Source organism: Meleagris gallopavo, chromosome 6 (genome assembly GCF_000146605.3).
Source record: "Meleagris gallopavo isolate NT-WF06-2002-E0010 breed Aviagen turkey brand Nicholas breeding stock chromosome 6, Turkey_5.1, whole genome shotgun sequence".
NCBI classification, from domain to species: Eukaryota; Metazoa; Chordata; class Aves; order Galliformes; family Phasianidae; genus Meleagris; species Meleagris gallopavo.
In genome coordinates this window covers 46,750,541-46,762,661 of record NC_015016.2, presented here as the reverse complement: position 1 = coordinate 46,762,661, position 12,121 = coordinate 46,750,541, and the positions used below count along the sequence as shown (strand labels likewise).

Here is a 12,121-nt window from a genome sequence, read left to right as displayed (position 1 = left end):
ATATATTTTTTTTTTTTTAATTAAAAAAAAAGTTTCCCTACTTACACACATCAACTATATCACGAGGGCAACTCTCTTAATTAACTTAAGTAATGCTTAAATGTATATAGAGACCAAACAGTAAATGTGAGCACAGTGGTGGGTGGTGCGTTTCAGCAGTGGCAACAGCAGGGCAACCTCAGCTGGTGCAGATTTTTTATAATCACAGCAACGATCACTGCCAGTGGTGGTGGCTGTGTTGAAAAATAGCGTTTTGTAGCTGAGTACGTATCTTTCAAGTGGTGTTATTGTGCTCTTTGTATCTGTTGTAGTTTCCATGGAAAGCAATAGGAGGCATTACTTTTGCAGTGACCTACACACTTTATATGTAGCCTAAGACAATTCTTCACTCAGTGTGGCCCACGAAAGACAAAAGGTTGGACACCCATCATAAAGCTTCCTGCCTTCATACACAAGATGCTGTGGATGCAGCAGAATGGCTTACATCCATGCTCCTTAAAATGTTTTAAAGCATTTAAAGGAAGAGTGACTGAGCAACTAAGGCAACTTTTAAAATACAATTAATAGTTCTTCCTTATGAACAAGTCTCGTTTGGCAGTTCTTGCAGTCACAGAATCATAGAAACACCAAGGTTGGAAAAGACCTATAAGGTCATCCAGTCCAACCATACACCTATCACCAATAGTTTTCACTAAACCGTATCCCTCAACACAATGTCCAAATGTTCCTGAACATCACGAGTACTCTCATTTATAACAATGGGATTAATCACACAGATTCTTCATACAAATACTTCTCAGTTATTGATTTTCTTTGTTTTTTGTCATGCATCGCTACAGAACCTTCTGATACACTGTCTTTTTAAAAAGATTTAAGTGCATTTTTTCTTCTTTTTTCCTTCATTTTTAAACTAGGATCTTTCACTTGGGGAAGTCCAGCTGCCTGGGTACCAAGGGTACCAAAGCATGTATGACCTCATACAGCAGTCACAAGTATCTTATCCATTCTAAATGCTGCTTGGTGACTTCAACAATCAGCTTACTGCAAACAAGAACATATAAATATTTTCTCGCAGTGATGACAAGCATTACATGTGTCACGTGCACATGCAGTTTACAGCATGCAATGAGATACTAAATACATAAAAGTAATCTGTAAATAGAAAAAGAAGATTCTGAATGAAATTAAAAATTAAATCACATGACTCATTTTTGTGCATACCAAGTTTGCATGATGTATCATTCTGGAATTGTAAGTTTGGCTAGAAGTCTATTTCATAATTAGAAGAGTCTTAGGATATTTGCTACCCAATGTGTTCATCGACTTGCATAATTTGGGCTGAGGAGTTCAAGATTCATAAGGTACGGCATCATTTTCTTTAGAAACAGAAATTAATCTTGGCACAGCCATAGAAAGAGATTTTGGCACCTAAAGCATGTGCTGTCTTCCTTCTTCCCTCTTCCGGGTTCCTTCACAGGAGTCTCCATGCCTTCCTTTTGATGGGCAGCAGTGCCAGCAAGCAGTGGGGCTCACAGATACCATTGCCAAAGGCTGAGGAGAAGGACTATGGGGGCTGGAGAAAGACGTGCAACTCCAAGTCTAAAGCACTATACCCCCTTGGATGAATCTTTTCATACATGTGAGAACATCATCCTCTTCCCAGTTCAAAAAGTTGGTTTGTAACAGCACTTATGCCTTACAGGCAAAATTTGCAAGTGTTCAAAGGTGAAATTTGCTTTGCCACTTTACTTTGAGATCTGAAGACATTGGTATTCTGAGTAGGCTTGTCCAAAGCATCTGAATAGATCTGTGCTTAATAAACATTGAAATAATCAAAGCTAAAAACTTCTAAAAAGGACACAAAACTTGCTTCCTATGAACAACATGAAAGAGAGCAAATACGAGAGACTGAACATAACATGTAAACACCAAATCAGCAGGGAAAATATCCCAAAGGTTTCATTTAAGTATCAGTGCAGAACTGGAGAAAAATAATTAAGCACATAGTGTTACTGTAAATGACAGATAATAAAACAGAAGGCTCAAATTGTTATTGCTGCTTCAGAGGGCAAGTAGGCAAACACAATCAGAGACTAAATGACAAGCTACTATGCAGAATTTCACTTCAAAAATCCTACTTCACTTAAATAGCACAATAAATTCTAATTAATGGGAAGCATTAGACTGGAACATAAGGCAGCAAACATCACTAAAGAATAAACATACTCTCTCATGAAGGAAAATTTGCTCTGATCATGTCATCAAGCTGACAGATGCATCTTCCAGGAGCCAGTAGATCCAAGTTATAAGAAGTGCTGTAATTACCATTCTCAGCTCTTATACTTTCCCACCTCAAGAGCAATTAAGCCTTCAGCATTAACCCTGGAGACAAGAATAATATTAAGAAGCCACCTAACAACTGCAATAACAACAACCTGCTGACATTTCAGGAATGGAGGAATGCTGGGAAGGGTTAGCAGACCAGACTGATAATTGGATTATTTGATTATTTACAAGATCTACAACTATGCATCCAAACTCAAGCCATGGCTTCAGCCTGTCTAAGTGAAACTCAGGTACAACACCTAACAGCCAGGATCCCCTAGTCTTCCATACTGCTTTGACAACTCCCAGGTGGGGTTTTGAACTGTAGTGCCATGTAAGGGTTCCTCCACCTCCTCGTCTTGTGTCTGCAACAGATAGTTCCTGCTGCTGGAGCAGACAAGAGGAAAGGACTCAGCTTTATGGCCAAATGAAGTAAAGTTAGTAGCAGCCAGTACCTGCTTGCTGCAGCAAAGAGGGCTGCAAACTGTGCTCATAGAGGAGCTGCCACATCACTATTCAAACAGGGTCTGGGATAACCATCTTCCAGACCCCGTCTCACGTCAGCACGGTGCATCTTTGCATAGCGAGGCAGGAGGTCTCTAAGTAATCACTTCTCCATTTGACAGGGAGAAAAGGGGGAGGTTCTTTACAGAGAAAGAGTGGTGAGGCGCTGGAACAGGCTGCCCAGAGAGGCTTTGGATGCTTCATACATGGAGGTGTTCAAGGCCAGGTTGGATGGGGCCCTGGGCAGCCTGGTCTAGTATTAGATATGGAGGTTGGCAGCCCTGCCTGCAGCAGTGAAGTTGGAACTTGATGATCTTTGAGGTCCCTTCCAATCCAAGCCACTCTGTGACTCTATGAAAGGTGAACCAAGTACCTTAATAGACACCTCTCTCATAACCAAATACACACAGCATGGAAAAAGCGATCCTTTTTTGTAGAAGAAACAGATACCTAGATGTCATTAAACACTTTCAGCTCAAATTTGGCCTGTATTATTCTTGTAAAAAATCAGAATTTACTCAAAGTGAGGCAAGACATTCATTATCAGACGATCAGTATGAAAAAAACTATCAGCTAATAGCTAACATTAATAGTAGCCATTAGATCTACGGTATTTCCTTCTGTAATTCTATTTAAGTGTTCAGGTTACCAGAAAGAAATCAACACAAAGTACAAAGGAACTTTTAAAAGTAAAATAAGATGTTCTGTTACGGATTTTCTTGAGATATCCACTAATTTTACTAACAACAGAGTTAGCCTGCATCCAGGGGTCAGGAAAATCTCACTGCTGTTGTTATTTGAACAGTCATGAATTAAATTTCATAAAATTTCCATAAATTAACCCTGGAAAAAAAATGCATATTTTTCAGGGTTATTTTATGTTCTATGCATATGTTCCTCCACCTCTCCTAGGTCCTTCCTGCTCTGTTATATTTGTGTACACATTTTATACTCTGTGCCATATACAAGTAGCGTATAGATCCCCTGCCCTATGATTGAGATTGAAATCTGAATTATTTGATTAGTAAGTTCTATATTTTAATATTTCAGATTTTGGCAAGCTAAAAAACAGCACAGCTTTGCCAGAGATGTCTTAGATTTGCTCATACGACAGTTTTAATAAAAAAAGTACACACTGCAGGCCAAATTACGTTTTCAGTTATCAGGTTTGCGTAAGAGTCAGAGTGTAATTTGGCCTCTAAGATATTCAATTCTGAATTATGATAATGTTCAAGGCAAAAATAACATAGATTGTCTTTAAACCAAGCTCTTGCAAGTTAGGGGAAAGGACCATCTCTCTCCCTGTAGGCTAACCTAACCTAATGGGGGCAAATAAAGAAGTCTGAAGCCCCCAAAAGATCTCATTTTTAGACTACATTGTAAGGGAAATAGTGATTATTAACAGTATACATGTTTGGTAATGATCACAGCTTCAGGAATAGAGAAGGAAATCAATATAAATTAAGCAGATTTAGCATTCTGCTGTTCACTTTGCTGTTCAGCAGCACACAAAACATCCTACCCTGCAAAACATCAGCTTCAATGGGAGATTAAAGCAACACTTTGGATTTTGCAGCATAGCTGACATTAGCATCCCTAAATTTCATAGAACTCTTTCTCTCCTGGTACTTACATTCTTGGTTCACTTCTTAGGGCGCTACAATTGCTGTTCTTCCCTCTTGGTATTTGACAAAAATACCCACTGTTCTCACGTCATCACAGGGCAGTGCTTCTCTCACAACTCAGCAAAGCTCCTCAGGATGCAGTTGAGAACAAGGGCATTTGTTGCCAGCAGAAAAGACCTCAGCCAACAGCAGAAGCACGGCCTAAATGAAACCGTTTTGAGTTTTCTTAGGGATATCTGTTTAGTAGGTGTAGGGCATTTATCTTTGTCCATAGCAATCATCAAAAAGAAAATTCAATACTTTGAACAAATCGCTGTAAGAGAAAGTTGATATACTTACAATTGTTACTTCCAATTATCTCCAGGCTAGCTTAAAAATTCACTTGAACTAGTAATGAAAAAAAGCTTCCTTCACGTGCTAATCTGCTTGGTGAGACTAGAGAAGAAAGTTTAGCTTTCAGTTGACACAATTCAAACTAAAACAACACTGATATTTGTGGGACACAGAATAAAAAAAGGATAACATCTAAGGAGAAAAATACTGGTGCAAATTTGGGGGGCTATATCCGTTACCACTGTTTAAAAGTACAAAACCCCAAAATGGAAAGGAAAAAAAAGAGATTCCATTAAAAGCAATCAGTACACCACTTGGAGTTACTGTAAGGACTTCAGCTACCCACACACATGAGGAAAGAACTGGTACAACTTGATTTTTGAAAGCTTTCATTCCTAATAAGTATTCATTGTCAATACAAAAGGAAAAGGACAGGCAGCCTGGATCCAAACTGCCTTCCTTGTTCTCAAACCTAGATGAACGTGACCTGGCTACAAAATTACTGACTTTAGAAGAGGCACTTGGTGTCAAACTGAGTGGTACCGGCTGAGCAAGCTGCTTATCCCCTTTCCCAACACCACACCATTTGTAAGGTCTCATCACTTTGAGAAAGGGGGGGAAGGGCACTCCATCAACAGAAATGAGGCAGCATCGTGCAGCAGCAGCAAGAGACTAAGCACCACGTGCTGCCATTTAATGGAGAAAGATGATGCCTGTAGTCTTCCTGAGGGAAACGTTCAAGCAGCTGATTGCAGCTCCTATGACAGTAAGGAGGAGGAGGATGACCAGAGCAACTGCTCTCACGTTGTCCCAGTGCACAGCTTGGCTTTCCAGCTGGGAAACCAGTAGAGATCTCATCATGTGCATCTGTTTGGTAATTACTGCAACTTTCTCCTCACCGAGCTTCCAACTTCACAAACAACTACTGATACAAGCAAAGGTTACCTTTACAGGAAATTTTGAGCCTGTAGTTACTGGAAATCTGGAAATCAAGTTTCAGGGCCATCACTAAATACAACTTCTGTCACTGGACAGGGAGAATTTGGGAGGAAAAAGATACCAGCAAAAAGTCTTGGGAGCAAGCTGTAGTAAAGCTATATGATTTTACCTCACTTTGTGCATAGGTCAGACTCTTCTCTGACCTACAGCAGTGTGTGCTTTTAGCAGAGAAAACTGTCTGGGGACAGATCCTTTGTTTATTTAAGTCACTGTTGGACTCCCAGCAGCAGTGGAGTGATGCAATTTGCTACTGGCCAGAATCCTGCCTTTTGACTCGATTTGCACTTGTACCAATAAGCACATGGTGCATCCAGAAGCCTTTACTCGTGCAATAGTAATACATCAGAAAAGCGAGACAGTAAGCACAGCACAAGAGCTTAAAACAGAAGATCTACTACAGAAAGACAAATCCCAAAAGGCAACTGACTTTGAGAGCTCCCAGTGTGAGCTGCTGGCAAATTTGGTGTGCTATGACATCTTCCATGTGGCAAGTCTGAGAGAAGAGGCAGACCCCAAAGTCTTACTGTGTTTCAAGATGCCACGATACCCACAGCTGTGAACAGCAGGTAGTAGTGACAAGGCAGGTCATCCACAGTGGCAAATAGCTGAGCTCCATGAAAACATTGCCAAGCTTTCTGCCACACAAGATCCAATGCTGCAGTCTTCCCAGAGATCACTTAGCTCAAAGCAGCCCACCCTGAATCACTGAACACCATCACGTTCCTGCAGATGCCACAGAAATCACCATCCCCACTTATTATAAAAGCAGCTAAGTGACAGAAATACCAACAAGACTTGCTGTTGCCAACCACTGTGTCCAGAAGAATCCCACTCCACACTGGGGCCAGCTGGTTGTCTCACAAATGTGGACACCAAAAATTCAGCTTTCTTTCAGGTGAATATTCAGGCAGAGCAGACAAAGCCCAGGCTGGTTTGAAGCTAAGGCACAACTTTGTAAAGGAAAGAGCAGAAGAAAAACCTCAATGTTAGTTTTATTTCTATTTGCTAGCAGCTTTATGTTAATTTTTGAGAGTAGGAGGAGGGTGGGTTTTATTTTCCTTTCTGTTTTATTAGAACAGCAGAGTACCACATCCAAATGCAAGCCTCTCACTTGCTTTATATTAATCAACTTGAATTTGTTAATTCTTAGATATCAGATGAAAAATGCTTCCAATGGGAAGATCTTCCCAAAGCATGGTCTGTTAGCCAAGTTTGGGGGTTTGCTGTGTTTTGTTTAGGTCTTCTGGCTGTGGTATCGTAACAAAGAAAACGATACAGAGTTCATGTACAAAGACAAGGAAAAAGCTATAACCCCCTCAAGAGGAGAAGTGATTATGTTATTGTTCACCTTTCTGCCAGGAACACTGTTTTTGCACCTTCCCTCTCTCCCCAAAAGCATACTGACCCCACAGACAGACATCTCTCCAAGGCCTCTGCTGAAGGAACACTGCCAGTGGCACGCACACAGAGCCAGTGGGAGATCTGTCAGCACCTTGTGATTACAGCATGCTATGAAAAACATCATCTAGATTGATAAGAAGAAACTAAGGGGAGAAGTCAAGTAAATCTCCATGAATACATGCTACGTATGTGTTTGTGCATGGGCTAGGTCTTGTGCTAAAGCCTGTCTCTTCTCTGGCTTGCAAAGGAGACATTACCCTCAGAAGAACGACCGACTCCAGCAAAGCTGAAAATCAATACACAAGAACAATGCAATTAACTATATTAATTGTTGCTACAATACACAAAGCTCTCTGGGTAACATACAGTACAAAAAGTGAAGCTTCTTACTTCCCTGGTTTCTTTCTAGAATCTTTCCCAAAAGCAGTGTTTTCTATTCCAGTTACTTTGAACGTGGAGCTCCTAAGGTGCAACCTTTAAAAAAGGAAATAACTACAGTAGCTTTTTTTTTTTTTCTCCTTAAATTAAGCACGACACAGAGCTTATTCTGAGAACGCTGAGTTCAGTATCGGCTTTGCTTCTAATCTTCCCCATCCCCAGCTGAGACCAACACAATCCTCTCCAGCAACATTTGCTCTGACATACATGGGTTTCTGACGTGAACTTTCAGAGGGACTCACCAAGAGCCCTGCCTTTGGGAGCGTTATTCACACAATGATGTTGGAATTGGTTTCATGTAATGAATGCAAAGCGATAAACTAGGACTGTTAAGAAAACCATGGTTTTAAAGAAATATTTCAAAGTAAGGCCTGACAATGCCACTGAGCAAAACTCAAATCCTTAACAATAATTGGAGGAAGAGCCTTTGCACTTGAAATGGTGCTCCTAAACAAACTTTCATGAAAGGTGTAGAAACAACTGCTGTGAGCTAGACCAAGTGTTTCAATTCCATGTCCCACCTCCGTCAGCACTTGAACTGCAGCAGAACTCCTCATCACTTCAATTCATTTTAACCCACAAAAATAAATTGATTAGATAAATTTGGACAAGACACTTAAAACAGTGTTGCCAGGTGCTTCTGGATACGAAAAGCAGAGTGGGAGCTTTAATGCAGTTAGCTCTTAGTCAGAGGAAGGTGATAAATGCAGAAAGAAAATATCCTCTGTTAATGTTTGTGTTTACTGTTTTCCCAGCTTTAAAGGCAATGGATGTTTCTCTATCTTGCACCTTCAGACAGCCAGTTAAAGCAGCAAAGCCAGTAACACCAGCATTCTGACTTAACAGTATTTCATAAATGATGAGAGAAGGCGCAGGACAAAAAAAAGCAGGCGTGAGTTCTTCCTAATTTCTTGTCCTCTAAGCTCAGCTGGTATTTATTATTTTCAGTAGAGGAAAATTTAGCCAACGTTAAACAAGAACTCAAGCAAAACAACTTACATAATTAAAAAACTTACTCTGAAACAGACACTGAAATTTGCTGACAGAGATAGTGGCAAATAAAGACACCAAAATCTTCATTAGAGACACACTGAAATTTCTAGAGCAAAATAATTTTTCCACTTCATCCCAAACGGCCCCACTAAATAACATTCTCTGTAGCTCTGCTATAGCCCCTTATCAACGCACTGCCAGTGCAAAAAGTCCAAAGGAACCCGTGAAACCATGCTAGAAATTCTCAGTGCACACAGAGCTGTACAGCTCAGTCCTCCTCATTTCTCTGCCACGAGTGGCTGGTGTGTGGAGGAAAGGGTCTTGCAACTACCTCGTTGCTCTGTAGAGAGGTCAAGCTACCAGGCATCAGAGTACATTTGCTTTTTAGCATGGCAGGCAAGATACTCCTAGAGGGATCTGTGGAGGCCTTGGGATGTGCCAGGCTCCCACAACAGCTGCAGTTGTGCACCAACTTCTTGCAGTGAGCGAGGGGAAAATGGGAGCTGCACAACAGCTGCTTGAGGTCGTGCTGCTGAGCAAACACACAGTGACCATCTCTAGTGACACACTGCTGCACACCTGCAGGCAATCAGCCTGGAGCTGCTGCTGCAACAGCCTTCCTCATTTCGCACACACTGTCATGGCTGATTTTCAGGCTCAAATCTTTCATGAAAAGTTTCTTTTTGTTTAGCTGTACATAATCATTTTTATGAAGATCATCCTTTCTTTACAGTTTGCATTGGTTCATCCCAATTCTAACTCTTTTGCACGTAAGTGGAAACATTAATCTCAACCTGACATCACTGTGTCCCTCGGAGCAGCAATCTTCTATCCCAGCCGACATGCTTCAATAGCAGACTCAGCAGCTCAACATCTTCCAAGAACTTCAAGAAATTTGCAGTATCTGAGACTAGGAGTCTACAAACAAGTCTCAGCTGATGAAAAAATGTTTACGCCCATCTCCAACACTTCCACATTTTTGTCACACCGTTCGGATACATTCATTTTCTTCAACGCAGAGATTAACAAATACATGAATCATTCAGATCTGCCCATCACACAGCGCTGGTAATACCAGATAGTGTGTTTACAGTGCTTTCGCAGTTACGTGAATCAATCCAGCGCACATTTGCCAAGATATAAAAATAAATGTTACATAAGGCACAGTTCACAATCAATACATCGGTTGCACGCATCAAATAGAAGAAAACAGCACATGAACTACTATGCAACAACTGTCCTAAGAAGCAGAAGCTGCAATTGCCTGAGTCATTAGACCCCAAAATTGGTCTTGTTCTTTAGTGAGCACAAGTAGTAATAAAGATAGCAGAGTAACAAATACAGCAATCCTCTCGGTTTGTCCAGGAACAAACAAAGTAATTAGGCACAGTCAGAAGCATTCAGCATCTTCGGATAATGTTTTCTACTGCCTAGGCTCAAAAAGGAAATGTTTTTCCTCCAGACTGACACAAACTGATGAAATATCACTATTAGTAACGATGATGAGAGATGGAGAGATTAAAGATAAGGAGTTCAAAAGCAAACATGCAGCAACTTAGCTCTTAGGGGGGGACCACCACCCACGATCTCAGAGAAATAGCCTTTAGAAGTAGCATTTTCCTAGCAGCTTCAACTTTCAAATGTTACATGCACATTAACAGATGTTTACATGGAAATATTTTAGTGACACATACATTTCTGTCTCTGTATTTTATCACTAAGTTTTTTGATTGCAAAAGAAGTTTTCTGTGAAGCAGGCAATTAGATAAAACAAGTACCTCCCACACCAACAAAAAGCTTGCATTCATCATTATTAAATGAAATCATGACCCAGTTACACTGGTACAAGTCAGGAACGACTTCCCTGATTTCCCAACTGCAGGAAAATAGAACTCTTGCCACCTAAAACGTAGCCAGGGGGGATTTGTACTGATAGATTATTCTGCAGCTGTTACCCATAAACACCAAACTGGATCTCCTTTGAAAACTGAAATACCATAAAAAGCCTTTTCATTTTTAAGGTCTATAGGATTTTATACAGCACAGCCCTGGGAGATACACAGTTTTAGCAGAGCAGCCTGTTAGGGAATCCTCGTATCTTAACTTCTGCACAGAAGGACTGCTGGAAAACATGCAGACACCTGTTGCTTTGAGAAGGCTTATTTTTGCCTAAGACAGCAAGCACAACAAACTGCACTCGAACAGCTACAAGAGAAACAAACAGTCCTAAAACTCCTGACCTCTCCCCGCATCTTTCCGCCCCGTAGCAATTTTTAGTATTTGAGAGAAGCAACAAGAATGATTGCGCACCTCTTCTCACACAAACCTAAGAATGGTGAAAGGTTATGGAATTTGAAAACACTCTCTAAGGCAACAAACAAATACTGGAAACAAAACCACAGCTCCCAAGGGCCGTGTTCCTGGATTCATCGGAAGGAAACAAGCTAGCAAGTTGGAAATCTGCGGTCCTGAAAGCAGCGGTGTTCCTGAGATAAGGCACCAAACCAAGAAGTTCTGCAAGCATCTCCTTGTGCCAAAACTAGGGAGGGATTCACAGCGCTGCGTATTGCTGACAAGTTTCTTGGACAGAAGTAAACACAGAAGGCAGAAAGGAAAAGAGATGTAGAAGTTGCAGGGCATACACTGCAAACGCGTACAGCGACAAGAGGCAGATGTGAGCAACAGCTGTCTTTAACTGAAGCTGCAGAGAGGGAACAAACAGAGAAATGAAAGAAAGCGGAGGAATTAAATCAGGCTCACCAATAGTAAAGCTATAGCCATCGATGCTGAAAGTAGCGCTCCGGCATTTTTTAAACCCTTCCTTTCTGCTGCTTGGCTCTGTCATGATCCCTCCAGCTTGTCCCTCCGGCTCAGGCTGTCTCCCCGCGGCAGCGGCACGCAGGGCTCTGTGCCGGTGCTCCGTGCCGGTGTCCACCGCTCCGCCGCTAGCGCCAGCCCTCGCAGCCAGCCGCGCACATCTCCGGTGCGGGGAGCCAAGCACGCTCCCAGCCGCTTTCTCCTCCCCCAGCGCGCACCGATGTGCCGGCCCGGCCCAGCCTCGGGCAGCGGCTCGTTAGCCAAACCCACGGCTAAGCTACCGAGTCGATAAGACAGCTGTATCTGTCAGTTCCGCGTAGGAGTTCAGCGCGCAGTCAGGGAAAGATGAAGGGTCCCGGTTCCATGACTCCCCTTGCTCTCGAGGCTTCTGATTTGCCCTCGGATTTCAGCCCTTCCAATGCAAGCTGAGTGTTTCAATCAGTCGGGATATAATGAATCAACCCAAGATTACAGTACATCATCAACCATCCACTTCTTACACGAGCAACAAGTCTCTGGAAACACAGCCAGAAGAAGAGTATAAAACGTTCTTACAAAAGAAAAATAATCTTAAAGGACTGTGAGAAATAAAAGCAATTTAGTAATGGTGATGATAAACTGAGCAGAATGTACACACGTTCAAGGAAAAGCCTTTTGAGCTCCTGCTCACATGCCCTGTTGTTTAT

The 12,121-nt window shown here is 41.7% G+C and overlaps 1 protein-coding gene across 1 annotated transcript in view; it reads right to left on the bottom strand.

Annotated features, from left to right (window-relative positions):
• The window catches only part of PDE1C (phosphodiesterase 1C), a 311,651-nt gene that overhangs the window by 275,529 nt on the left and 24,001 nt on the right, over positions 1 to 12,121 (bottom strand). Inside the window, exon 2 of the mRNA XM_010713053.3 lies at positions 11,379 to 11,950. Within this exon, the coding sequence (XP_010711355.1) occupies positions 11,379 to 11,463 (85 nt within the window). The 5' untranslated portion in view covers positions 11,464 to 11,950. The remainder of the gene's footprint in view (positions 1 to 11,378; positions 11,951 to 12,121) is intronic.